The 24,912-nt window shown below is 39.1% G+C and overlaps 1 protein-coding gene across 1 annotated transcript in view; it reads right to left on the bottom strand.

Annotated features, from left to right (window-relative positions):
- THADA (THADA, armadillo repeat containing) overlaps nt 1-24,912 on the bottom strand; it is a 324,874-nt gene that overhangs the window by 276,629 nt on the left and 23,333 nt on the right. Inside the window, 8 exon segments of the mRNA XM_021088406.1 lie at nt 564-722; nt 4,694-4,830; nt 5,100-5,235; nt 9,807-10,020; nt 10,582-10,591; nt 12,679-12,829; nt 19,416-19,539; nt 24,111-24,233. Coding sequence (XP_020944065.1) covers nt 564-722; nt 4,694-4,830; nt 5,100-5,235; nt 9,807-10,020; nt 10,582-10,591; nt 12,679-12,829; nt 19,416-19,539; nt 24,111-24,233 — 1,054 coding nt within the window.

The raw sequence follows: 24,912 nt of genomic DNA, 5'->3' as shown, positions 1-24,912 counted from the left end.
TGTAGAATACGTTATAAATCAGTAAGATATTACTGCTTCTGATGACTTTCTACAGCACGACAGAAATTACAAAAGAACAACTAATGAGAAAACAAGCAGTAAGAACTTGAATTTTGGAGGCTTGGTACAACAGAGTAGATCACATTCTAGTGAGTCATAAAGTTTGTTTCCTTGCAAAAGCAGCCTGACTAAGGACTCTCACAGCTGAACCATATCACTGGGAGGAGCAGACTGCTGCCCAAACCTGGGTTCACTGTGCATCACTGTTCCACCATCACCTGGCCGTCAAGACAGGTTTCAGCACCCAAAGGCTTTTTGTTGAAGCACCTTAAACGCTGCACTGGGGCACATCATTTTCTGGTAAAAATCTTATAAACTCATTCCCTAAAATAAATCATCTATAAGCTCAAGGAAGACTTTATTTTCTAGAAATGTCCTGCACACATCTGTAGCCTCCAATTGACTATACAGAAAGGGGGCATTTTGCACCTTTGCACGGATGATACCTTGAGTATCATAGTCACTCAAATACTGACTATGGTACTGATTTGATATATACATACCTTTGACTTCTGCAGAAGTATCAATATTCGGTACACTGGCATGCAAGGCCTCCAAATCAAAGCTATCACAGTCTTTCAAAATTTTGGCTTGATTGAAATAATCATTAGTATCTCGTGGCTGAATCTCATTCAGAATCGTCTGTAAGCGGCTTGCTGACTCTGAAGGAGAGAGATGAGAGTATAGAAAATCCCTTTTCCATATCATAGGCAGATTTGCCTTGAGCATACTTCCCCTCAAAATTTTTGTAATTTTCAATGCTTGATAATTAGCGCTATTAGAAGGGGCTCACAGGATGGATAATGTGAAAATTATTTATGTCAGATCTTCATGACACTTGAGTGTACTTTTAAAATATGGCAAATATTTTAAATAGGGTGAAGACTGGACCAAAAAAGACAACAGAAACTATCCACAGGACAAAGGCTGCCCATCTCACTTAACGTTGTTCTTCTTCGTGTTGTCTAAGAATCTCAATCAGATGAAGGAACGGTAACGAATTGCAATTAATTTTAAGAAGAAACCCCACTACCAACAGAAACAATCTTTTATAGCCCAGAAATATCATGAAGACTCCACATTTGACTTTGAAATGCATATGTAATATACTGCTTTCTAAGTATGATTTACAGTCCTAGTATTATATGAAACCTCATTTTCATTCCTTAAGCACTCCCTAGATTTGGAAATGTAAACTCCATGAATGCAATTCTTTGTTCACTGCTGAGTGGCCAGTGCCTAGAACAGAAACTGGCTCATGGCAGAGATTCAATAACATGGGCTGAAGGAATTTATGGATGACTAGGTAATGAAGAGCTAGCCAGGCTTGGATTTTTTTTCTCCCCTTTTTGGCTACACTGCGGCATGTGTAAGTTTCTGGGCCAGAGATCGAACCCACGTCAGAGCAGCGACCCAAACTGCTGAAGTGACAATACCAGATTCTTAACCCACGACACCACAAGAGAACTCCCAGGCTCAGATTTTAAAAGAAAAGTAACAAGCAATTATCTGAAAACAATCAACGAATCAAAGAACTGGTATTTACTGTATACTTATTCTATACACCTATACTTTAGGTATTAAGGGAAATACAAACTGCCATCATAATGAATCAGCCAACACCTTATGCTCATTTGTGGCTTCCATGACATTTTGCCAAAAACAAATTTCAACATCTATGAAAAAGTAACACTGGCCCAAAAAGAAACCACAGAAATAATAAGACAAAAGAGGGATGATCAGAATAAAATTTTAAGAAGCCTACCTGTGGCTATCAGGGAGACTTGTTTCAAAGAATTCAGAATGCATGGCAAATGATATGGGAAAGATATAAGAAAAAATGCAGACAACCAGAAGAACAAAGAAAAGGCAAAATTAAGGAAAAGTCAGTGGGCCATAGACAGTTTTTGAGACTGACAGATACTTTACTAACACACAGAATTTTAGCATCTCTGAAGGGCCCACCCGCAACTGTGACATCATTCAAGATTTCTCATCCAGAATATACTGGTACTTGCCTGATTCAAACATTAGCTATAAAACTGAATGTTCCCTATTCCTGTGCGCTGTTGAAGTAGGAAAACTAAACCAACAAATTTTAGTATTTAGACTATCAGCCAAAATAAAGAAATGTGTCTTAGTATCACAAACCATCACCAACTTTCAACTCATTTTTAGTAAAGAACAAATCGTAACATTTTCTATACAACCACACAACTCTAGATTGCTTTAATTACAGCCCAAAGTATTGTGCTGTGTGGTGCAGTGCGTGTTTAATAACTCAATGTTTTGAATATGTCTCTCATTTGTGCTTCAAAATGCATTCACAAAACTTTATTTCAATACCAAATGTAAACTTACTTCATGAGTTTCTAGGTGTTCAAAGAACATTCATGTTAGTATCTAACTTTTTTTTTTATTTCTTTTTAGGGCTGCACCAGTGGCATAGGGAGGTTCCCAGGCTAGGGGTCGAATCAGAGCTGCAGCCACTGGCCTTCACCACAGCCACGGCAATGCCAGATTCGAGCTGCATCTGCAACCTACATCACAGCTCATGGGAACGCCGGATCCTTAACCCACTGAGCGAGGCCAGGGAGCGAATCTGTGTCCTCATGGATACTAGTCAGTTTTGTTTCCGCTGCGCCAAAACAGGAACTCCACCATGTTAGTACATACCTTTAATGGCCAATCCCTTCAGCCCCTTGTAGTACAGGTACAGTAATCCCCCCTCCCTTTTATCCACAGTTTCAGTTACCTTTGGTCAACCACAGTCTGAAAATATTAAATGGAAAACTCTGGAAATAATCCATAAGTTTTAAATTGCACACTGTTCTGAATAGCAAGACAAAATCTCTCCATCCTACCCAGGATCCCTGACCAACCATATCGTCTGCCGCTGACATCTGGCTATCAACCTCGTCATAGCTCAATGATCCAGGATCACTTAATGCAGATAATCTCCTTTTGACGCATCGCCAGGAGGTCAAGAGAAGCCTACCACAAGGCCTATGTCATTCACCTCATTTCATCTCATCGTGTGGGCATCTCATCATCCCACATCATCACAAATGACACAGTCAAAATATTTAAAGTTTTTTTTTTTTTTTTTTTTTTTTTTTTTTTTTTTTTTTGCGGCATATGAGTTCCAGCTATCTATCGCTGTAGCCACCGTCACGCCACCCAGCACGCATCCAGCCCATCTGCACCTCACCACAGCCCAACGGGATGGAACCATGAGCAGGCAGGACAACCGCATCATGTTAGTGATCATTAACCAGCACACGGAATGAAAGATATTTGACAGAGAAACATAAAAGAGACCACATTCACATAATTTGCACTACCGTACATTGTTATAACGTTCTATTTTATTACTGGTTACCGTTGTTCATTCCCTTACTGTGTCTCATTGATAAAGTAAGTTTTACCATAGGTATGAATGTATAGGAAAAAAAACATAGTCTGTGTAGACTTTGGTACTATCTGCACTATCAGGCATCCACTGGAGGGTCTTGGAACATTCAGGCCTCAGGTAAGGGGGGATGTGGTATACAGAGGCCACCGAGAGCATCCCAGGCGCTGAATTCACCTCTACTTTCACGAATTGTTCCTTCAATGATTTTATCATTATAACAATTATTCATTGTATACCTACTCCTGCCAAGCACTATACTAAGCGCAAGGGAGGAAAATACAGACGGTACCCTTACTAAACTGCAACAACTCCGTAAAGGAGAAATCTATGGGAAAGGGAGGGTGCTAAGAGACAAGACCGGCAAGACCATGAGTGAAACTCTTACAGGCCCTGGTTACTAACTAAAGAAAGGGAAGAGGAGGTGGGCAGAGCACAAGGGTTAAGTAAAGACTGTGTGTAACATGATGGATTATATGATTAGAAAAGACTACCTTGGATCGTAGTAAAAAGGAAATGGGAGGAGAGAAGAGTAGAGGTGGGGAACCTAGAGTTGCCCAAACGAGAGAGGATAAAAGCCTGCAGTAAGGTAAGACGACGCAGATAAAAGGAAAAGAGATTTGAAAGCCATTTAAGGGGCATCACTGAAAGAATGTGGAGACAGGCTAGATGGAAGGAGCAAAGCAAGCAGCCCTCGGCTTCTGACTTGCATAAGTGGGTCTCTGGTAGGGCCATTTGCAAAGAAACAGGGGTTGGGAAAGAAAAGATAGAAAGTTCATGAGCTCAATGCTGGGCATTTTGAGTATCTCCTCCAATTTTTTTTTTTAATTAAATGTTCTTTGTATGTCAAATGGTCTTTGCTTATTCCAGATTCCTAACAAGTTGCTTTCTCTAACGGATCCCCATCAACTGCTCACCTCACCAATTTCTACTGCCTGTTCCCCGAGTCCCAGTCAGAATACAACCCTGGTAGGCTGGACTCTGAAATGAGGTCATTATAAAACCCAGAGGAGGGAGTACCTTGCTCATCATCTGGCTATTTATTTCTTTTGGGTCTTTTTTAATAGTTAAAAATATTCCTAAATATTACTAAAAAGAGCAGTAATATCACCAATCCTAACAATAATTTCTCTCCCCCCACCCCCCACTTAGCCTCTTTATTACTCCAAATAAATTCTTAGGGGAACCATACAATCATTCTAGCTTTCTCTGTTTACTGACCTGCATCAGTGTCCATGGGGATGAGGCCTTCTGGGGAGGAGCTCTGAATGACTGGGGACACCACAGCGGAAAGCCTGTAGGACAGCAGGAGCAGCTTCCCCACCACGGCTCTCCACTCACTCGCCAACTGCAGGCTGCTACAACAAGGATGGCAGGGAAATTTATACTAAAACCAAAAGTAGTCATGTTTTCAAAATGGGAATTAATAGATAAAAGGGATGGAAAGAATACGAGGTTCAAGATTATGCTATGAAATACTTAAGACATAAAAATACGTGTGTATGTGTACATTTTTTAATCTGATTTTTAATTACCTTTAAGGCAATGCATTCCTTTCCCAGATCATACGCCAATAAGAGTTTCAAGCTCAGAAGAGAGTATTCAGGAGAGCTGGGGATATACTTACTTCAGAGCTAGCTTCCGCAAAGCTCCAGTTATACAGTGGACTCGCCCATACATTGGAAATGATGCTGCAGCTTGAAGCAGAGAATTTTCAGCCTGAGATACTTCTTCCTCAAGATTTTCCAACAAGCATTTGATAACTAGAAAAAGCCAACAAAATATCAAAATAACGCCAGTTTAAAAATACGTTTGTGGGCTCCCGCTGTGGCTCAGTGGTTAACGAACCCAACTAGTATCCATGAGGACACAGATTCAATCCCTGGCCTTGCTCAGTGGGTTGAGGATCCGGTGTTGCCATGGGCTATGATGTGGGTCACAGACGCAGCTCGGATCCCGAGTTGCTGTGTTGGCAGCTGTAGCTCCAATTCAACCCCTACCCTGGGAACCTCCATATGCCACAGGTGGGGCCCCAAAAAGACAAAAAAAAAATAAGTTTGGAAATAGCAGAACAGTTCTCACAAAAACACCCGACTCAACTGAACTTTATACTAGAGGTTTTGAATGAAAAAAAGAGATCTTTCAAAGTTATCCAGCCTGTCATCCACTTCCAGTTAAGACTGTCTTTCCCCTAACTTCCTGGGTCCATTGACAGCATTCCTTCTAGATCATGCCTCCTAGACATCCTCTGCCTGGGTTATCAGACCCTAGGCCCATGTGCCAAATGCTATTTCGACAGATTTTTTGAAGTAAAGGCTTCCCTGAGATAGGATTCACATAGCATACAATTTATAAACTGTACTTGTCAATGTTTTTGAGGATACTCACAGTGATATGCAACCACCACCACAGTGAACTTTAGAACATTGTCCTTCTCCCCCTCAAAATACCCCACCCGTTATCAGTCAGTCCCCTCCCTGCACCCCTCACCTTCCCCAGCCCTGGGCAAGCACTTACAATTTTCTGCCTATTCTTGACACATCATATAAACAGACTCACAATATGTAAGCTTCTTTCACGTTAGCATATTGTTTTCAAAGTTCACCCATGTTGTAGCATGGATTAATATCTCATAACTTTTAATGGTTGAATAAAGTCCATTGCACATATATACCACATTTTACCCATATATCAGCTGACGGACATGGAAGTTATTTCCACTTTGGGGCTATTACAAATTATGCTGCTATGAACATCATGCACAAGTTTTTACTTAGATATAGTTTTCATTTTTCTTAAGTATATGCCCATTATGGATTGAATGTTTGTGTTCCCCTGCTCCCTTCAAATTCATGCTGTAACCCTAACCCCCAACGCAATGGCATTTAAAGGTGTAATCTTTAGGAAGTCAGTGTGTTTAGCTGAGGTCATGAGCGCAGGATCCTCATGATGGGAGTAGTATCCTTATAAAAAGAAGAGCAACCAGAGTTTGCTCTCTCCTCTGTGTGAGCACAGAGCCAGAAGGCTACTGTCTACAAGCCAGGATGACGGGTCTCACCAGGAACCAAATCTGCTGGCACCTCAATCTTGACTTTCCCAGGCTTCAGAACTGTGAGAAATAAATGTCTGCTGTTTAAGCCACGCAATCTATGGTATCTTGTTCCAGCAGCCTGAGCTGACTAAGACAATTTCCAAAAGTGCAACTATAGAGTCATAGTGTAATTTTTATGTTTAACCTTCTAAGAAACACCTAGACTGTCTTACAAAGGGGCTGGACCATCTTACATTCCCAACAACGGTATATGAGGGATCCAATTTCTCCACATCCAGATACACACTCGTTATCATCATTTTTTTTTCTTTTTTGAGGGGGGCCATGCGTGTGGCATGTGGAAGTTCCTGGGCCAGGAACTGAACCTGCACCACAGCAGCAACCCAAGCCACTGCAGTGACAACCCTGGATCCTTAACCAGTTATACTGCAAGAGAACTCTTATCATCATTTTTTTTTATTATTATAACCATCTTACTGAGTGTGAAGTGCTTTCTTATTGCGATTCTGATTTGCATTTCCCTAATGGCTAATGATGTTGAGCTTTTTTCATGTTTATTGCTCATATTCATCACTTTTGGAGTCTACTTAAAATTTGGATTTCTTAGATTTAAATTTAGATTTTGGAGTCAATTTAGATTCTTTTTATTTTTTTTGCTATTTAGGGCCACACCCTCAGCATATGGAAGTTCCCAGGCTAGGGGTCGAATTGGAGCTACAGCTGCCAGCCACAGCCACAGCAACATGGGATCCGAGCTGCGTCTGCGACCTACACCACAGCTCACGGCAACACCAGATCCTTAACCCACTGAGTGAAACCAGGGATGGACCCGCAACCTCATGGTTACCAGTTAGATTCATTTCCGCTGTGCCACAATGGGAGCACCCTCTATTTAGATTCTTTGTCCATTTTTTATTCTGGTTATGTCCTTTTATTAATGAGTTGTAAAAGTTCTTGTATAGTATAGATACATGTCCCTTAACAGATAAAAGATTTGCAAATATTCTTCCCATTTTGCGGGCTGTCTTTTCACTTTCTTGATGGAGGCCTTGATACACAAATTTTCTAATTTGATAAGTCCAATATATCTATTTTTAATTTGCTTGTGCTCTGGGTGTCATATCTAAGAAACTATTACCAAATTCAAGATCGCAAAGATTTATACCTCGTTTTCCACTAAGAGTTTTATCATTTAGCTCTTTGATCCATTTTAAGCTAATTTAATATGGTTTGAGGCACTGGGTCTAATTTAGTTCTTTTGCTTGTGGATATCTCAGCACAGCAAATGTCTCCCCTCACCACTCAGAAGGAGAGGGTTATATTTTAACTTTTAGAGTTGTGTATAGGCAGAAAATTATTCATATTTAGACTATTATATAGAATTCCAAAAATCAACAGAGGAATGACAAACAACCCCACAAAAACTGAACAAAGGACACAAAAAGGCATTTCACAGAGGGGAGGTGAATAGCTTACAAACATGTAAAGAGATGCTTAATTACATTAATAATCAGAAAAATGCCAGATGAAACCACAATGAGATACAATTTGACATTTTGCTAAATTTTAAAATTTGACAAAAGGGAGTTATAGTAACAATGGGATGCATCACAACTGTCATAATTTATTGATGGGTGGGAATGTAATCTAAAAATCTATTTGGTATCATCTAGTAAAGCTGAAGATGCATATACTTTATGACTAGGCTGTTCTAATTTTTTGTTTACTATAAACTCTTAGACATGTGCATTAGAAGATAGATACATGGATGTTTACACTGGCATTGTTTTAGTTAGAAAAAATAAGTCCATCAACAGGAAAAATTGTAGTAAATTGGTATAATACATATAGTACTGTTTATACACAATTCAAAATCATGTAAAAGTAAATAATATCTTGTTTAATAACATATACATAGTGGAGTTCCCTTCATGGTTCACTGGTTAAGGAACCCAACTAGGATCCATGAGGATATGGGTTGGATCCCTGGCCTCGCTTAGTGGGTTAAGGATCTGGCGTCGCCGTTGCCGTGAGCTGTGATGTAGGTTGCAGATGCGGCTTGGATCCCGCATTGCTGTGGCTGTGGTGTAGGCTGGCAGCTGTAGCTCCCATTAGACCCCTAGCCTGGGAACTTCCATAGGCCGTGGATGAGGACCTAAAAAGCAAAAATAAATAAATAAATAAAGTAAAATCTTGATAGAAACAAAGTGAAAGATTAATAGGACACAGAGGACAGTAATTATATGGTGGAGGGAGGGAGCTAGGATAAAGAGGAGGCTTTAAACTTATGTGTCCTTCTTAAGCTGGGTGTTATCACTTGGTTTGGGGACAAAGCTTGCAAAATTTTTCTATTATTACTATTTAAATACTATATATATTTAAACGCTCTTTTTATGTTTGAAATATTTCATACAGTTTTAAAATGTCTTGAATTTGAAAGCCTTTCCAAGAAGCATGAACTCTTTAGTTCACCCCAACTGCAGACCTTGTCCTATCATCTTACCAGGGTCTCCTTTCAAACCCAGCCCAGAAGCAATTAGCATTGGGTACATGTCACCTTCCACGGAACTGTCATCTCTCAATCCCACCTCTATGGCCACATTTCCACCAGATCTATCCATGGCCTCCTATTTTCTCCCATTGTTAGTTCTCTTTTTTGTAACTTTTCCCATCATCTTGGAGAGAATAATTTTCAATTCTCTTTCTACACCTGACTTCTCTTCTGTTTAATAAAAATCCCTATCTGTCCTTATCTAGTACAATTCCAAAGTGAAGATTTGCTAGCATAAAATTAAGCACATCAATCCCCAACAAATATCTGCTTGAAATCATGAGATCTAAACCAACTCAGACCCTAGGTTTTGGAACTGGTTATATGGAAAGAATAAAAGGTAGGGGTCTGACAGCCAGTTAAACATAAACCCCCACCAGACAGAGGACCTCTGCTCTGTATAGAATTAACAAGGTTATAGTCACAGTAAAGTTTCTGCAGAAAAAAAAAAAATACGCTTTAGGTAGAGAAAGAGGTCATATTTAAATTAAAGTTCTATTAATGGACATTATTATTTAACATGAACCCTCTGTTTAGAAATAATATAGTTGAGTAAGCTATTTACTTGCAAAGAAGAAAGTCATGACATACGTAGATGCTGGTAAACTCTTAAACCAAAAAAACCACAGAGTAAATGTTTAACCATTAGATATCTTAACCATATGAAGAGTGAGAGAGTAAGATACTAGTTTTGATAAATAAGAGCAAAAGGTCATTTACTCAATACGAACCCATTAATGTGTTACTTTCCACCACAGCAGCAGACTCATCTCCATCTCCACGGGCAACCCGCTGAGTTTTTAAGTAGACAGACAGAGATGACGGCAGAGCATTCTGCCAGATTAAGAAATTCAGTAGGTAGGAAGCTGTTACACAGTCATAGGGCTTGGTGCTTGTGCTGAGCTCTAGTGCTGCCTGGAATAAGCCTTGTAGTTTCTCTGAATCCTAGGATAAAACACAGACTCAGTAACTGTCACTGAAACATTTCTGAATTTAAAGGAATAAAACGTTTAAAACCGAGATCGCCCAGCTGTAACTCAATATGAACACTAATTCCCGTTCACCCTGAATATAAGCTAGAGTTTCCATAGTAGTAATTAATGGTTATTAGTAATCAGTTCTAGTAATGAAGGTCTTGAAAATAATTCCAGTTGGGAAATTAAATATTGATATAGCTTTTTTTTGTCTAAGTATCTCTTTCTTCACCAAAAGTATATTTTCCCCCATAGAACTGTTCCTGGGACTGTAACTAGATCATCTTCATGATTTTTATACAGACCGAAGTTCTTTCATATACCCAGCTTTGTTTTACCTGGGCGCCAGGCCCCCGCCCTTCTCCCCACCCCTTCCCTTCCCCATACAGCTATAGCTCAATGGAGAAAAGTACAAATACATATGAAACTACAAAATCACCAGGCTGTTTCTGGCAAATATAGTGATAAAATCAACCTTAGAAATTCTGCCTCAGAGCTCCCACACCTATATCTCATATAAACATCCACTCACAGAGCCTGTGCTAAAGAAGATAGAACAAAGGACAGTTCAGTGTATTATGCACGGAGAGGCACAGGGCTGAGGACAAGAGACATGGATCCTAGTCCCAGCTGCACAGTTGACAAGCTGCATATTTACTACATTGGAACTCAGGGTTTCCTTGCTTAACAATATTGAGCCTACTAGTATTAGTCCTTGTCTAATATAAGGGACTAATATAAAAACCATTAACTTAATTTTGAATTTGATTATAGGTATACCAATATTTTTAAATGTCTTCCAGGAGTTCTCTTGTGGCACAGTAGGTTAAAGATACGGCGTTGTCACTGCAGCGGCTTGGGTCACGACTGCGGCGTGGGTTTGATTCCTGACCCAGGAACTTCTACAGGCTGCCGGTGTGGCCAAAAATTAATTAAGTAATTAATTAAAATAATAACATCTTTGTTCCATCAACTCAGGTCTACCAAAGACTTTGGATATATAGCTCCAAAGAAAGAAGGGCAATAGACTAGGTAAATAGTAAACTCATATATTAGAAAGATATGCCATTAAAAATATGAATGCATAGGTCTTACAGAGATTAGGCTAGTATTCAAAAAATGTTTTCAAGTTAACTACATTAAGAAATTAATTGCATATTACACAGGGTATACTCAACACAAGACTCTGAAAATATAATATACAACTAATATTTTAAAACTTGAATGCCTACTCCTAGGACCATTTTAATACACTCCTAGGATCATTTTAAGCCAGACCAAATATATAACCACCAAATCCTAAAACAAAACATAAGTTCTACTAAATTTCCTGAATTCTACAGTTTGTATCTATATACCAGGAACATGTTTATCAAATTAAATACACAGAGCCCCCTCCTAAGGGCCCTTTGGAGTTCATGTAAGGGCCAGCCTTTCTTACAGGTGTCATAGTAAAACTTCCCCACTTCAGATACTATTAAAAATCTTGCCAGGAATAAGATATATATATATATGACACGAGGCTACAGTGCGACAAATGGTAAGAGGAAAGGGTTGGTGGAAGGGGAGATACAGAAAGAGAAAGCATCTTCTTTAAAAGTTCTTATAAGTACAAAAGTTAGCAACCTAAGCATCAGAGAAGCTTCTGCTCACCAAGGCACCTGAAAGACCATGGGGATGGGTGGACACTAGAAAGCACCTCTTAACTGGAACCCAAATCAGAAGAGATGCTTTGAGATCTTAAAAAGCCACCTAGAAGTAGTGGAAACAGACCCCTTGGGCTCTCTGCCATGCACTTTTACAGAACCTCACTGCCACTGCTGTGCCTTAAACAGAACCTGACAGCCAGAGGCCAGACCATGGCTCAGCTACTGCCCCTGTAGGCTCCTTTGGCCTATTTACAGCTCCAACAGAGAGTCACAGAGAAGCTCCAGAGCCAGTGACCCCAGAGAATAAGCCCAAGGGCACAGCCTAGTGCCTGGTCTATAGGGTCCTCTGCAGACCCATCCTGCACCCCAGAGCCAAGGCGGGAAGTGCAAGGCGTCAGGAAGAGCCTGGGCCTGGGGGTGGGGTGGAACACCCAGGGAGAAAACTGGTGTTAACCTCAAGTATTCTGAGTTTCAGTCTCAGTTCAGCTATTGCTTGTTCGAAGATCAGAAACTTGTTCTCTACCTCATTTACACTCAGCTTCTTGGTCTAGCAAGCAGGGAGATTATCTTAAACAAAATCAATTTACTGTAAGTGAAGTGTTTTGATCGAGTATTAACATATCTAGGGGAACTGGGGAGACCACAGTTAACTGAAATCTATGAATAATCTTGTAAACAATAAAACCTACTGCACCTCCTCCATCTCCCTTTTTATCAAAACAATTTTAAAAAAAAGCAAAGCTCACTGATTTGAATTTTGTTTCTCTCTGCAATATTTCCTCCTTCTACACTACCCAGCCCCCCCACTTCTCCATCCCACCACCTGCAACAGGAGAGGTATTAAGATAACTCAAACACCCAGAAGATGTAAGAAGGCAGATGCAAGGAACCCGGACAATCCACAGGTTGCCTTATCTGCTGAGATAGAAAGTTTTCATGCAAACACCACATTTACACTTACATAAGAAAAGCCCTAATACCTGAAATGTACAACTGTTTTTGGTAACTTCATTAGAAGATCAAATGCTAAAATTTTCACTTCTTCAAAAGTGCCAGTTAAACATTCTATTAGTGTTTGGAAACGATGAACATCAATATCATGACTCAGCTGATACACTGTTTGGACTTGACCTAGAAATTGAGAAAGAAAAAAAAAAAGTTCACAATGAATAGAAGGAAAAGAAAATCTACATTTTAAAGTTGTTTGGCCAAATGTATACAAAATTAGTACAATAATTCAAACTTCATAATTTACCCATAATACCATAAACAATGTTTCCATTAATTTATTTTACTAAAGTAATACAATATTACAGTTATCCAAATAAGAAATAAACTTTTTTTTAAATTTGTTTAAAATTACTTCATTCTCTTCCAGAAGGTTATATATTATGTAAAAAGATAGCTAAGTTATTTTTTAAATAAGCAAATCCAAACAACTTTAGGAATGTATCTTTTTCAAAAACTCTTCATAAACCAGAGTTCCTTGGTGGCGCAGTGGTTAACGAATTTGACTAGGAACCATGAGGTTGCAGGTTCGATCCCTGGCCTCGCTCAGTGGGTTAAGGATCTGGCATTGCCGTGAGCTGTGATCTAGCTCACAGATGCAGCTCGGATCCTGAGTTGCTGTGGCTGTGGTGTAGGCTGGCGGCTACAGCTCTGATTCGACCCCTAGCTACAGTTCTGATTCGACCCCTAGCCTGGGAACCTCCGTATGCCGCAGGAGTGGCCCAAGAAAAGGCAAAAAGACCAAAAAAAAAAAAAAAAAAAACTTCATAAACCTTCTTGATCTAGAATCCAAAGTCATACCATGTCTTAGGTGAACTGGCACAGAATAATCAATACTTTGACATATTCTAAAAGCACTCCTGGGCATCAACAATAAGGAAGTAATTCTTTTGCCATTCAGGCAAAAAGCTCAATTCATTTACACCACAAGCCATAATAGGTAGCGCTAGAAGACAGCAGAGCAAAATTCTCAAGGAAAGAAGGGGTGATGAAAATCTGCCTATCAAAATTCTATTCCAGTATCAACTACAACAGTAACATAAACATTTCTGAATGTACAAGAAATTAAGAACTACTTTTCCCAAAAACTCTTCTCAAAAAAGATGAATTTCAGCCAAGCAAGAAATGAACAGAAAAACTATCACTAAAGAGTGATGGCAGTCACCAAATCCATTTGACTGTTAAATTAAGACTAAACCTCTCGGGGAGTTCCCATTGTGGCTCAGTGGTAATGAACCCAACTAGTATCCGAGAGGACATGGGTTCAATCTGTGGCTTTGCCTGGTGCGTTAAGGATCCGGCATCGCCGAGAGCTGTGGTGGAGGCCACAGACTTGGTTTGGATCCCATGTTGCTGTGGCTGTGGTCTAGGCTGGCAGCTACAGCTCCAATTTGACCCCTAGCCTGGGAACCTCCATGTGCCACGGGTGCAGCCCTAAAAAAAAAAGACTAACCCTGTGGGAATAATGGGTTTCCTAGCAGAATGTGAGCAACATTTAACATTAACCTCTCATGATACTGGAAAACATTCCTCCGTTTAACTTGAGAAATGTTGTTCAATATAAATCAGCATGTGAGTGTCTTTTCTTTTCTTTTTTTTTTTTTTTTTTGTCTTTTTGACATTTCTTGGGCCGCTCCCACCGCATATGGAGGTTCCCAGGCTAGGGGTTGAATCAGAGCTGTAGCTGCCAGCCTACACCAGAGCCACAGCAACGCAGGATCCAAGCCGTGTCTGCAACCTACACCACAGCTCACAGCGCCAGATCCTTAACCCACTGAGCAAGGGCAGGGACTGAACCCGCAACCTCATGGTTCCTAGTCGGATTTGTTAACCACTGCGCCACGACGGGAACTCCGAGTGTCTTATTTAATCTTAACAAATTAGCCCAACCCTGTGAAATTGCTAATGACCTTTTTTGTCAATCCGTTCACCTCTCTGCTCAAATCTGCTTCTTTTCCAGTTCAGACACATTTTATTTCTTTTTCTTGCCTAACTGCTCTGGCTAAAACTCTTAGTACACCGCAGTGAAAATGAGCATTTGTGCCTTGTTCCTGATGATAGGAAAGGGGCTTTCAGTCTCTCACCACTGGATATGGTGTTAGCTATGGGCTGTTCATGAATGTCCCTTTAATCATACTGAGGAAGTGCTCTTCTATTCCTAGTTTGCTAAGTGTTTATCTGAAAGGGTGTTGAATTTTGTGAATTCTTTCTCTGCACTGATTGAGATTATCAAGGGTTTTCTCCCCCTTCATTCTAATGTCCTATATTAAATTTACTATCTTTTCTTATTGAAACACTCTTGTATTCTTGGGGTAAACTCCACTTACTTAGTCCTGGTGTATAATACTCCTGCGATGCTGTTGGATTTGGTCTAATAGAATTTTGTTGAGAATTTTTGCATCTATATTCATAAAAGATACAGGCTGTAGTTTTCTTTGATGTGGTTATCTTTGCCTGGCTTTGGTATCAGAGCGACACTGGCGCTGGCTTCGTTGAATGAGTTAGGAAATGTTCCCTCCTTTCCAATTTCTTTAAAGTTTGATAAGGAGTGTGTTAATTCTTCTTTAAATGTTCGGTAGAATATACCAGTATGAGCCACTCTCCCCGAACTTTTCTTTGCTGAGAGGCTTCTGGTTACTAACTCCATCTCTTTATCTATTATAGGTCTGTTCAAATTTTCTACCTCTTGAGTCAGCAATTTGTATGTTTCTAGGAATCTGTTCATTTCATCCACCTTATCTAATTTATTAGAAATACAATTGTTTACGGTGTTGTCTATAACCCTTTTTATCTCTGTTAAGGTCAGTAGAAATGTGTCTACTTTTATTTCTGTTATTTGTACCCTTTTTTTCCTTAAAAAAAAAAGTCAGCACAGCTAAAACGTTGTCAATTTTGGTGATCTTTAAAAAAACAATTTTTGGTTTCGTTGATTCTCTACATTGTTTTTCTGCTGTCTATTTCCCTTATCTCCATTCTCATCTTTATGACTTCCTTCCTTCCTCCAGTAGCTTTGGGTTAAATCTGCTCTTCTTTTTCTAATTCCATGAGGTATAAAGTTAGGTTACTGATTTGAAATCTTTTTTCTTTTCTCGTGTAGGCATTTATAGTTATAAATCTCCCTGTTAGTGCTGCTTTTGCTTCATCCTATAAATTTTGATAAGTTGTGGTTTTGTTTTCTTTCCTCTTAAAGTATTTTCTAGTTTCCCTTGTGAGTTCTTCTTTAATCCATTGGTTGTTTAAGAGCTCTGCACAGGAGTTCCCGTCGTGGCGCAGTGGTTAACGAATCCAACTAGGAACCATGAGGTTGCGGGTTCGGTCCCTGGCCTTGCTCAGTGGGTAAACGATCTGGCGTTGCGTGAGCTGTGGTGTAGGTTGCAGACGCGGCTTGGATCCCACGTTGCTGTGGCTCTGGCGTAGGCCGGTGGCTACAGCTCCGATTCAACCCCTAGCCTGGGAACCTCCATATGCCGTGGGAGCGGCCCAAGAAATAGCAACAACAACAACAACAACAAAAAAAAAAAAAAAAAAAAAAAAGAGCTCTGCACAAATGGGAAGCCTTCTCTGACACCATTGCATCAAACAGCTAGTACTCCCAACCTCCCAGGCATTCTTTTATTTCCCCTGACCTTCTCTTCTTGAAATATTTGTTCATATCACTTATCTCTATGTGAAATTCTTTGTATTACTTGTTAATTTACTACTACCTCCTGTCACTAAAATCTAAGCTAAAGACTGGGAAGCACCTTGTTTTGTACACTGCATATCCTTGGCACTAAACAAATATTTGCTGAACAAACCCTTTTCATCTAGTAGAATCCAATTTCTTACTATGAATACTGTGACATTTGATTCCAAATGAGATAGATGCATATGCCTTATTCTTCTTGCACTAGGACATACTTGAGGAATGGCAAAAAAAAAAATTTTACTAATCCCAGATCACAGTTCTTCTATGAAATAATATAAAAGCCTACATTAACACTCTTTAAGTAAGGATGAAGAATAAATATACAGGGAGTTCCCTGGTTGTCTAGTGGTCAGGACTCAGTACTTTCACTGGTTCAGCCCAGGTTCAATCCTTGTCTGGGAACTGAGATCCCACATCAAGCTGCTGCATGGTGCAGCCAAAAAAAACAAAAACAAAAACAAGAACAAAAACAAAAAACAAACAAAAAAAGGCAACGAAAAAGGAATTCACATTTCCCATCCTGTACTTCACAGTCCGGCCTCTCCAGCCTCCTTTACAGTGAATGGATACAGCATGGGTTACTCTATTTGCATCACTTCCCAGCTGCTTAATTAACATCATTACCGTGACATCCATCACTGCCAAAGTCTATGACTCATTCATTGGGAAGATGATGCACGTTTTTCATTTATACAATACATTCAAATATATTAAGCTATTCTCTCAATTGAAAAATTACCAATATAATTCAGCCTAGTTTTTTTCCATATACCTAGATGCAACTATAAATAGAGTAAGTGTACAGAAGACTTTTTGTTAAATGGATAATCGATCACTCTCAGGTAAAACCTTATTTTCTAAATTCAGCTGTAGCACCACTGAAATTCCCTAAACTGATGGCTACTCCTGTGTGCATTTTCTATAGATGCTGTAACTAATTACCATGACCTTGGTGGCTTATAACCACAGAAATCTATCTTCTCACAGTTCTGAAAGCCAAAAGTCTGAAACCAAGGTGTCCGTAGGGTCATGCTCATTCTTGAGGTTCCAAGGAAGAACTCAGTCCTGCCTCTTTCCCCTGCTGGTGGCTGCCAGCATTCCCTGGCTTATAGCCACCCCACTCCAACCCCTGCCTCCACTGACACAGTAACTCCTTTTCTTTTCGTCACATTTCCCTCTGCCTCTCTCTTGTAACAACACTTGCAGTGGCATTTAGGCCCATGCAGATAATCCAAGATTATCTCATTTTAAGATCCTTAACTTAATCATATCTACAAAGCCCGCCCCTTCTACGTAAGGCTCACATTCATAGATACTAAGGATTTGGTGTGAGTTCCTTGATCATTTTTTGGCCTACTACACTTATCCTCATCAGGTGATCAAACTTATGATCATGAATTATGAGACAAACCATCACATCATTATGCAGTATTCCTGCCCAAAATGCATAATCTGAATCAAGTCATAAGAAAACAATAAGACCAACTCAAACTGAGATACATTTTTCCAAATTGTTAATGTCATGAAATAGGAAACTCTCCACATTGAAAGAGGCTCAAGACACAGCAACAAAATGTAATGTGTGATCTTGGATTGGTTCCTAGATTGTGGGGAAAAAAAATTTCCTATAAAAAGCCATTCATCAGACAACTAGTACAATTTGAATATGGATTCTGTATAACAGCACTGTATCAACATTAATTCCTGAATTCGATCATTGTGTTGGGATTAGAAAATTAATAAGAGTGAGATAAAGCTAACATGGCAAAATAATAACTTACGAATCTAGGTAGAGGGTACATGGCTGAATTATTCTTGAAACTTTGCTATTAGTTCACGGAACTATTCTTAAAACTTCGCTATGGGTTTCAACTTTTTCAAAACAAAAACTTGGTTTTTCTTAAAGAAAAAAATGGTTTTCTTCAAATGAAGCAAGCCTGTATTAACAGCAAATAACAATCTCCCTGCCAAAAAATTATACTTCACCTGAAAATTTAAATTAAAAAAAAAAAATCCAACTATGGTGTAAAGCTCCCTGGGTTCTTTGGTCATTGCGTCCAAAAGAGCAAGGCATTTTCCTGTTTCTCTGCAGTTAAGGAGGACTGGGCACAAATGAGAAATCCACACTAAAATACATATATACTCATGTACGGGGAGAAAAATAATCATTTCTCGTCAAACAGGAAAATAAAACGGCTCAAAGAAGGAAGTAAATATTCATCGTTTGAGTACCTCACAGAAGGAGAAACAAAGGTTATGATTAAACAAGAATGCCTGGAAATGACTTCTTTATACTGCCTTTCCGAAACCTGACTGAGACGTATAGAACAGATAACATATAGGGAAACCACATTTTAACCACAAGGACTCACTGAGGAATGTTATAGATAACAGAAACTATTATTATTTTAATTTTTAAAGAACAGCTTGGGGAGTTCCTGTCATGGCTCAGTGGTTAACAAATCCGACTAGGAACCCTGAGATTGAAGGTTTGATCCCTGACCTTGCTCAGTGGGTTAAGGATCCAGCATTGCCGTGAGCTGTGGAGTAGGTTGCAGACGTGGCTCGGATCCCATGTTGCTGTGGCTGTGGTGTAGGCCGGCAGCTACAGCTCTGATTGGACCCCTAGCCTGGGAACCTCCATGTGCCAAGGATGCGGCCCTAGAAAAAGACAAAAAAAAAAAAAAAAAAAAGAAAGAAAGAACAGCTTGGGCACTATCCTAAAACAGCAACACATGAATCAGGGAGGTGAGGACAGCAACTCTTCTATAATAAGCATAACCCATGAAAGCTGCAGTTTGGGGTTGGCAAGTAATGATCACTGAAAAGTTTCTCTCCCTTATGTCCCTTACTAGCAAACTGACTTTGCTGTCTAAATAAGAAGTATATACTGAGACTAACGCCTCCCATTAGAATCTAAACAAAAGACAACAAACCTGAAACTTCAACTAAAACAAAATATTGGAAAAGTATGTTTTGCAGGAAAACAAATTCTTTCCCCAAACATTATTGAAAACTTACCTTCAGGCACAGGAAAAATGTCAGCTATTGAGCCTAAAATGGTTAAAGCTGAAAATCTAGTCGGGTAGGAAGAGCCAGGAAACAATGCTTCGAAAAGACTGTTGCAAATAGATGACATGAAATTCTAAGGAAAAAAGTACAGTAAGTCAAATTGAGCTAACTCATAATAGGTTATCTTCAAAGTAGCACTGGTATCACTTTAAAGAATGGATTTTTTTTTCTAATTAAGAAAGAAAAGATTCTTTAAAACAATACTACTTGCACTTTGTTTGACAATTCAGATTGGCACCCTTGACCATGAGCTAATGACTTCAATGAATCCTATCTTTGTAAAGTCAACAAAAAATACAGAAGAAAATGAAAACACTCATTTAAAAAGATGTTTGCACCCTCATATTCAATGCAGCATTATTCACAATAGCTAAGATACAGAAACAACCTAAGTGTCAATGGATGGATAAACAAAGAAATAAGTCAGACAGAAAAACACTGTATGATCTCATTTTATGTGGAACCAAAAATAATTTTTTTGAAAAACAAAAACCAAGTTCATAAACACAGAGAACAGATCAGTGGTTGCCAGGGATGGAGTAGAGAAGGTGGCAAAGTGGGTGAACAGAGTCAAAGGTATGAACTTCCAGTTATAAAATAAAATAAATAACTCATGGGATGTAATATACAGTATGGTGACTACAGTTTATACTACTATATTACATATTTGAAAGTTGCTAAGAAAAAAAGCTTTCTGTAACTTTGGGTTTTGTGGTGGTGGTTGTTGTTTTGTTTTTATGGCTGCACCCATGGCATATGGAAGTTCCCAGGCCAGGGATTGAATCTGAGTCACAGCTATGGATCCTTTAACCCACAGCACCTAGCTGGGAATCAAACCCACACTTCAGCAGTGACTTGAGCTGCTGAAGTTGGATTCTTAAGCCACTGTGCCACAGCAGGAATTCCTTTTTGTAACTTTATACAGTGACAAATGTTAACTAGGCTTCATGTGGCAATCATGTCCCAATAAAGTATGGAATCACTGTGTTATATACATGAAACTAAACACGTCAATTATACCCGAATTTTTTTTAAGTTAAAGGGAAAAAAAAAACAACAAAAGTACAATTCTAATTGTAGACCAGACCAGAAAAAAATTTTTTTGATAAAACATGATGCATTCTGTCCTGACTTGTGTTAAAGCTATATAAATATTGATTTTCTTCACCTTTCTTCAAAGGTATACATACTTTTTAAAGTTTTTTAAATGACAAAGGAAATACCAATATACATTGATAAATACGATAAATACAGTACTTGATATCTGGCTATAATGATACAATTCATAACAAAGACCCAACTATTCCATGTTCTTCTATCTGCCCCTTTGAGATTCCTATTCTGCCTTTTTGTTTATACAAATGATTAAAAATGAAAACTTTTAGTAAAATGCAGTAAAAAGAAGCAATGTGGGAAATACTTTATCCAGGACAGTCTTCTTCCTCTAATTAAAAATAATAATGAGTCTGTAAGACCAAAAAAAAAAAAAAAAAAAAACACTTATAAGGAAACGCTGTGATTCTCAAGCCTCTCATATATTGCTATGCCTCGACAACACATATATGTAACTAAACAACATATAAGCAGCCCTTGTGCCACTGTCTTTAGACAGGATCCCTATATTCATGTCTTTGGTCAAGGACATACAACCATGGGGATTTATCCTATAGGCCCTTATAAGCCCTAAGTAAGAGTTAATTAGTTTATTAATTCTATTGGGTTTCAAAAGAATATGGTAACTATTGAAAATATCCTAGTTAAACTAGTTTTAATTATAAGTGCGTAGGACAGTATTCACATTAAAGGACAAGGTCACCCTTTAGGAATTCTCTTAAGTGTAGTGCCAATTATATTGTTAGAGATTGCTCTTCTTTCCCTCAATCAAGCTGTAACCATAATGGAGGCAGGGACCATAGTTTAGATGTTTATGTCCTAGTCCTGAGCTCAGTGTCCTATACACACACTAAGGGCTCAACATAGGCCCTAGGCCCTTTTAATAGCTCCTCATGAGGCTTCTAGGCTCACCTTGGCCTGGCATTCAAAACTCTCTACAACCCATCCCAACTTGATTTTCTAACTCACTTCCCATTCTCAATGCCTCTGTCCTTCGAGTATCTTACATGTCACTCACACTAGTGAATTCACCATTTTCCAAATCCTCCCTGTACTCTCTTACCTCCGAGCCTTCACTCAAGCTGGTACTAGGGGGAAAAACTATTCAGATGTGGTTGTCAAGAGCAGATCTGGAGTGGAGTCTGGCTCTACCACTTCCTGGCTGAAGAATCTTGGATAGTGTGTTTATTCAGCTTTTCCCAGCTTCACTTGTCTCACTTGTTAAGTGAGGATAACCATGCCTATCTCACAATTTTGTCAATAAAGATTAAATGAGAACACAGATATAAAGCTCTTTGTACCTTAAAGTACTCTAATATATTTTTAGTATTCTAGCTATCATTTAGGTATGAAATAACCTCCATCACTCGATTAGAAGACACCCTCTCCAACTCTCTGCCTCCTCTTCTTCCCTAGGACTTAGTCTGTTGACTGGCACTGAGGTTACCTCACACTGCCTATGATACCCACTATACTAATGATGATGATAAAACAGTTGCAAAGTTGCAATATCCAAAAGCCACAAGGAGACCACAGTTCAGAGAAACTATCAGAACTGTGAGACTGACTCAGATTAAGATTCTAAAGGAGTTAGAGTTCCCGTCGTGGCTCAGTGGTTAACGAGTCCGACTAGGAACCATGAGGTTGAGGGTTTGATCCCTGACTTTGCTCAGTGAGTTAAGGATCCGGCATTGCTGTGAGCTGTGGTGTAGGTAGCAGACGCGGCTCGGCTCTGGCGTTGCTGTGGCTCTGGCGTAGGCCAGTGGCTACAGCTCCGACTGGACCCCTAGCCTGGGAACCTCCATATGCCGCGGATACGGTCCCAGAAATGGCAAAAAAAAAAAAAAAGCAAAAAAAAAAAAAAAAAGAAAAAAAGATTCTAAAGGACTAGTTTTCAAAAAATAGATATTCATAAGCATGAGCTAAGAAACCACACAGACAGGAAAATTTAGAATGTCAATTCACAAAAATTGGTTCTGTGTATCTAAGTAACTAAGACTTCACAAATGTCATTTTACCCCTTGCAAAAACAAGCAAAAGAGAAGTTTTCTTAGATCTAGCAATGATCTAAAAAAAAAAAAAGAAGAAGAAGGCTAAAAACACATACACAGTAAGTACTCAATATATACTCTAGTCACTTTTTTTTTCTTTTTGGCCACACCCATGGCATGTGGAAGTTCCTGGGCCAGGGATCGAACCCACACCACAGCAGCAACCCAAGCTGCAGCAGTGACAATGCTGGATTCCTAACCTGCTGAGCTACAAGGGAGCTCCATTTACTGTAGTCAGTTTTAATGATGCCAAACAAGGATTTTTAGAGTGATTCAGAGTTTACAAAGAGTTTTGTTGTTTAATCCTAAAACCAACCTTTTCAGAAAGGTTACTAATCCTATTTACAGCGGAGCAGAGCAGACTCATTAAAGTAAGCCAAGTAGTCAGTGGCAGAATTGCAACGAAATCTTTTTCTTTTTTTGTCTTTTTGTCTTTTTAGGGCTGTACTAGGGGCACATGGAGGTTCCCAGGCTAAGTGTCAAATCAGAGCTATAGCGGCCAGCCTACACCACAGCTCACAGCAATGCCAGATCCCTTAATCCACTGAGTGAGGCCCAGGAATCAAACCTGCATCCTTATGGAAGCTAGTCAGGTTTGTTGACTGCTGTGCCGTGACGGGAACTCCACAACTAAATCTATATCTTTAAAGTTTAGATTGCGACTTTCTTATCTTTATTGTTGAGATTTTACAAAAATGAAGCATAGTTCAGCCTTTGTATTGGAATATTCTTCTTTAGATGATTTTTTTTTTTTTACCTTAAGTAGGTAGTATGTCATGGCTCTAATATATCATTATACTTGTTTTCCTAAAGGAAATAAAAAACGAGTTCTGTCCTCTATGTGGGTCTTAGGAGAAAATACGCATCTGCTTCTGAGAGGATAGATTTGGAGTAAGACACTAGTGAAAAGCTCATTCTGTTCTGATGAACAGAAACTTAAGGCTGTCAAGCTGAGCCCTGGACCAAACTGGAGCTGCTATATCTAGGGTTTCATCCATGCCATTAACCCAGTGCCCTGAAATCCAGCCCTACTCTTCAAGCTCACTCCAAGACAGGACAGAGAGGAAGCTATATAATTGTATCACAGTCCAGGAGGCAGTAACATCAAGCCACTCTAAGTCATGTTAGTCGAAAGGGGAAGCAGTCATGCACAGGTACCCTGGGGAAGGGGAGAAGAATTCTGGGACGGCAATTACCTTTCCGTTAAAGTACCAAATTCATCTGGCCCATATGAACTGTAAAGTATCAAGTTTAGCCTATTAAAGCTATTCTGCAAGAGACTTCCAGCCCAGGACTGGTTCTACAACTCAGGCTACCTCAAGAGAAGTAATGAAGCACCAAAAGGAATATGTAAAATTTCCCTTGAAGGAATAAACAGAGAAACACTACTCACCAAGAGGCTTCCATTTATTTCCCTTGAATGTTTATTCATAATTGTTTTAGGTTTCTTAAAAATTCATACATCTAGAAATCTACCTACCTTATATTGCTGCAAAGAAACAGAAGGGTGCTGTCGCGTTAACTCATCCTCTGGTTCATGTTTGGATAGATTTTGCTCCAGTTTATACAGCACCTGAGAACTTTCCTGTATCCTACAAAACAACTTTGAGGAACAGAAAAATGAAGCATATGTGAGCCACATTAACCTCAAACCTCAGCCTGGAAGGCAAAGGAAGAACTTTCTCAATTCTTTAGACTAAAACTACAGACAAGAGAAGCACTGGTTTTTAAACTCTCAACAGTTACTTTTTTAAAACCCAAAATAAAATATTATTGTAAACCAGAATATACAATTATTAAACCACAGTTCTATTTCCCTTAGGTCAGCATAAACTTAAATATACTCAATATTCTACTAACTCTTCAGTCCAGAAATGTGTCAGGTGATTAATACAAGTTGAATTAGTCAATAATGACCTTTCTCAAGGCACTTATAGAAACTATAAAAATACAAAAGTATCCATCCTCCTCTTACCAAAGTATTCTTAAAATATCTTACCCTCTGAAAACTCCAGAGCTAGATTTTTTTCTTTCAAAAAAAAGAGCTCAAAGTATGATATTTTACATCAAAGTGAAAGGACTTTTCACTCTGGATTTTAATCCCAAATGTAAACGTTTTGGAATCATAGAACAAACAGTTCTCAGAAGGACCATAAAGAGCTGTGGCGGTCCAATTCCATGACCCTGATTCCCACACTCTCCCCAAATCTGAGCTCTTTTAAAAAATAATTTCCAGGAGTTCCTGTTGTAGCGCAGATGAAACGAATCCAACTGGGAACCAT

Source organism: Sus scrofa, chromosome 3 (genome assembly GCF_000003025.6).
Source record: "Sus scrofa isolate TJ Tabasco breed Duroc chromosome 3, Sscrofa11.1, whole genome shotgun sequence".
NCBI lineage: Eukaryota > Metazoa > Chordata > Mammalia > Artiodactyla > Suidae > Sus > Sus scrofa.
Note: the sequence above shows the minus strand (reverse complement) of the source record. Positions and strands in the feature narration are given on the sequence as shown.